This window comes from Trypanosoma grayi, assembly GCF_000691245.1.
Source record: "Trypanosoma grayi strain ANR4 Tgr_1615_V1, whole genome shotgun sequence".
In the NCBI taxonomy this organism is placed as follows: domain Eukaryota; phylum Euglenozoa; class Kinetoplastea; order Trypanosomatida; family Trypanosomatidae; genus Trypanosoma; species Trypanosoma grayi.
The window spans coordinates 1-2,587 of record NW_008827233.1 but is presented as its reverse complement, the minus strand read 5'-3'; the positions used below and the strand labels follow the sequence as shown (position 1 = coordinate 2,587).

General features: G+C 60.3%; 1 protein-coding gene across 1 annotated transcript; it reads left to right on the top strand.

Moving 5' to 3' along the window:
- Nucleotides 1-226: 226 nt before the first annotated feature.
- On the top strand, nt 227-2,260 carry DQ04_16151000 (putative ATP-dependent DNA helicase; the record flags this gene model as incomplete). Its single annotated transcript, XM_009317429.1, has 1 exon — nt 227-2,260. One exon carries the CDS (start codon nt 227-229, stop codon nt 2,258-2,260), a length of 2,034 nt encoding a protein of 677 aa, XP_009315704.1.
- Nucleotides 2,261-2,587: the final 327 nt, after the last annotated feature.

Here is a 2,587-nt window from a genome sequence, read left to right as displayed (position 1 = left end):
GCTGGCACCGCTGGTGCAGCGGCTGAAGCTCAAGACGTTCCACGCGTTCGGGCTCGAGTGCCTGCGCCGCTACGGGCGCATCGACCTCACAACAGAAGTGTACGATGCACGGCGGCAGCGCGAGCTCGCGACGGCGGTGGTGGCGGCCCACGCGGAGCACCACAAAGGCGTGGAGGCGGTGGTATCGCTCATCGAGTACGTGAACAGGGCGAAGACGAAGAAGGAGATGCGCGCCGGGGCGGAGCTCGACCCGTCGCGGCAGGCGGCGTATCTCTTCCGCTTCTACCAGACGATGCTGCACGAGCAGCGCAACGCGGTGGATTTCGGCGACCTGGAGCAGATGTTCCTCGACGCGCTGCGCCCGGTCAAGCAGCAGCAGCAGCAGCAGGAGGAGAAGAAGGCTGTCACTCCTACCGCTGGCATTCACAATGACAGTGACGGTAAGAAGAACGCAAGCAACGGCAGTAGCGCAGGTGGCATGAGTTCTGCGCCGCTGCCTTTCCTTCCGTCACCAGTGGCGATGCAGCTGCGGGCGCAATACACGCACATCGTGGTGGACGAGTTCCAGGACCTGAACGAGGTGCAGCTGGAGTGCCTCGCGCTCCTCGCTGGCGACTCGTGTCGTGTGACGTGTGTGGGTGATCCAAATCAATGCATCTACACTTGGAGAGGGGCAACGACCAACAGCTTCGAGCGGTGGCGCAGCCGCTTCCCACAAACGAAGCTTGTACAGCTAGAGACGAATTACCGCAGCTCCGCGGAGATCGTGGGCGCCGTCAATGAGGTGACACGCCTCTCGCAGAAGAGCTTCAAGGGGCACTGTGGCCGCCGCATCACGCTTGTGCAGTGCCAACACGCGAGTGAGCAGCTGCAGCTACTGCCACGTGTCGTGGAGGACCTCCTGCGCTCCCGAGACTCTACGTTGAGGTACGGCGACATCGCCATTCTCTGCCGCACGCGTCGCACTGTGCGGGACGTTGTTGCGGCGCTTGATCGGGATCAGCTTCCGGTCTGCGAGCTGCGCCGCAGCACCCCGAACAGCACCGCGTCGGTGCGTGCAATGCTGTCGTACCTGCGTCTCTGCGTTCACCCGCACTCCAACCTTGACGTGGAGTGCGTCATCCGCGACGCACCGAACCACTTCACTGCGGCGGCCGCAACGAAGTTTGTCTTTGCGCTGCAGGCGGAGTGTCTGCAGCGGCGGCGGCAGCTTGGCACGGCAGAGCTCCAGCGCGAGGACAGCCACGCGGCGTACTCGTACTACACGATCCTGCGGGAGTTGGTGCACAACGGCTTCGCCCACGTGCACGAACGCCTGCGCACGACGAAGCAGCAGCAGAAGTTTCTGCGTGTCCTCATAGAAGTCACCACCGCAGCGCACGACGCCCTCGGACGTGTGTACTGCGACGTGGAAGACGTAGTGCGCGGCGTCGCGGAGCGTGCCGGTTTTGATGAAGGCGGCGCGAGAGGGGTGCGAATATCTCGGCACGCGTCTGGTGGCACGAAGCGGCCACGTTCATCTGGCTCCTGTGGGTTTTCTGCTGGGCCGACGTTGCGTCGTCACTCGGCTGCGACGTGGGACGAGATGGGCGGCGGCGACGATGACGATGATAGCACCAGCGAGGCGGCTGACGGCATGTCAATCCCGCAGCTGCTTGTTGAGGCGTGCGGTGCGGTGCAGAAGCAGGTGCTGGCGGAGAAGTGCGCTGCCGCTGGCGAGGACAGTGGCAGCGAGAAGAACGACGGTGACGACAATAACCTCAGCATTAGCAGTACCAGCAACGGCATTGGCGTGCGGGATGCAGCGGAAATTGGGGTGGCGGTTACCGACGTGAAGGATGACGCCTATACGATTGTGCAGCGTGTTATTGACGAGTTCCTCGCACTTCTCCCGACCGATGACTTTGGGCCGCTGCAGGGTAGCGTGAAGGCGGAGCGGCGCCCTGCATCCATCACCGTGACGACGGTGCACCAGGCAAAGGGAAAAGAATGGCCTGCCGTTATTGTGCCTTGTTGTTATGAGGGCGAGTTCCCCATAGACGCACGGAGCGCGGAAGAGAAGCGGGTGTTTTACGTCGCGATGAGTAGGGCTATGCGGGACCTTGTGTTCATGACAGCGGAGCGAGGGCCATCTGCCACGCGCAGCTACGAATGCAGCGGCGGTGGGGAGGAGCAGCCGCTGCACATGACGCCGTACCTGCGCCCTATTCTGCCGCTCATGGAGACGGTGAATATGTCTTGTCACGAGCAGCAGCAATAGCCAAGAATGAAGAGGAGGAGGAGGAGGAGGAGGACGCAGTGGTGTGGTCTCCGAGCTGCAATGCGTCGATACACATAAATGAATATGCATATGTGATTTGCTGTTGTTGTTGTTTTTTCTTGATTCATTCAGAACAGACTTGTGAGCGAGGGAATGGGTGTGTCGTCCCCCCTTCTCTCACTGTCAATCCCACTCTCACCTGATTCCCGTTTCTTGTGGAGCATGACATACATGCGCAAGGCGTTGACGTTGTTGTTTACTATTTTTCCCTCTTCTTAACCATCTCACTGTGTGTATATTTCTGTATATATATATATATATATATAT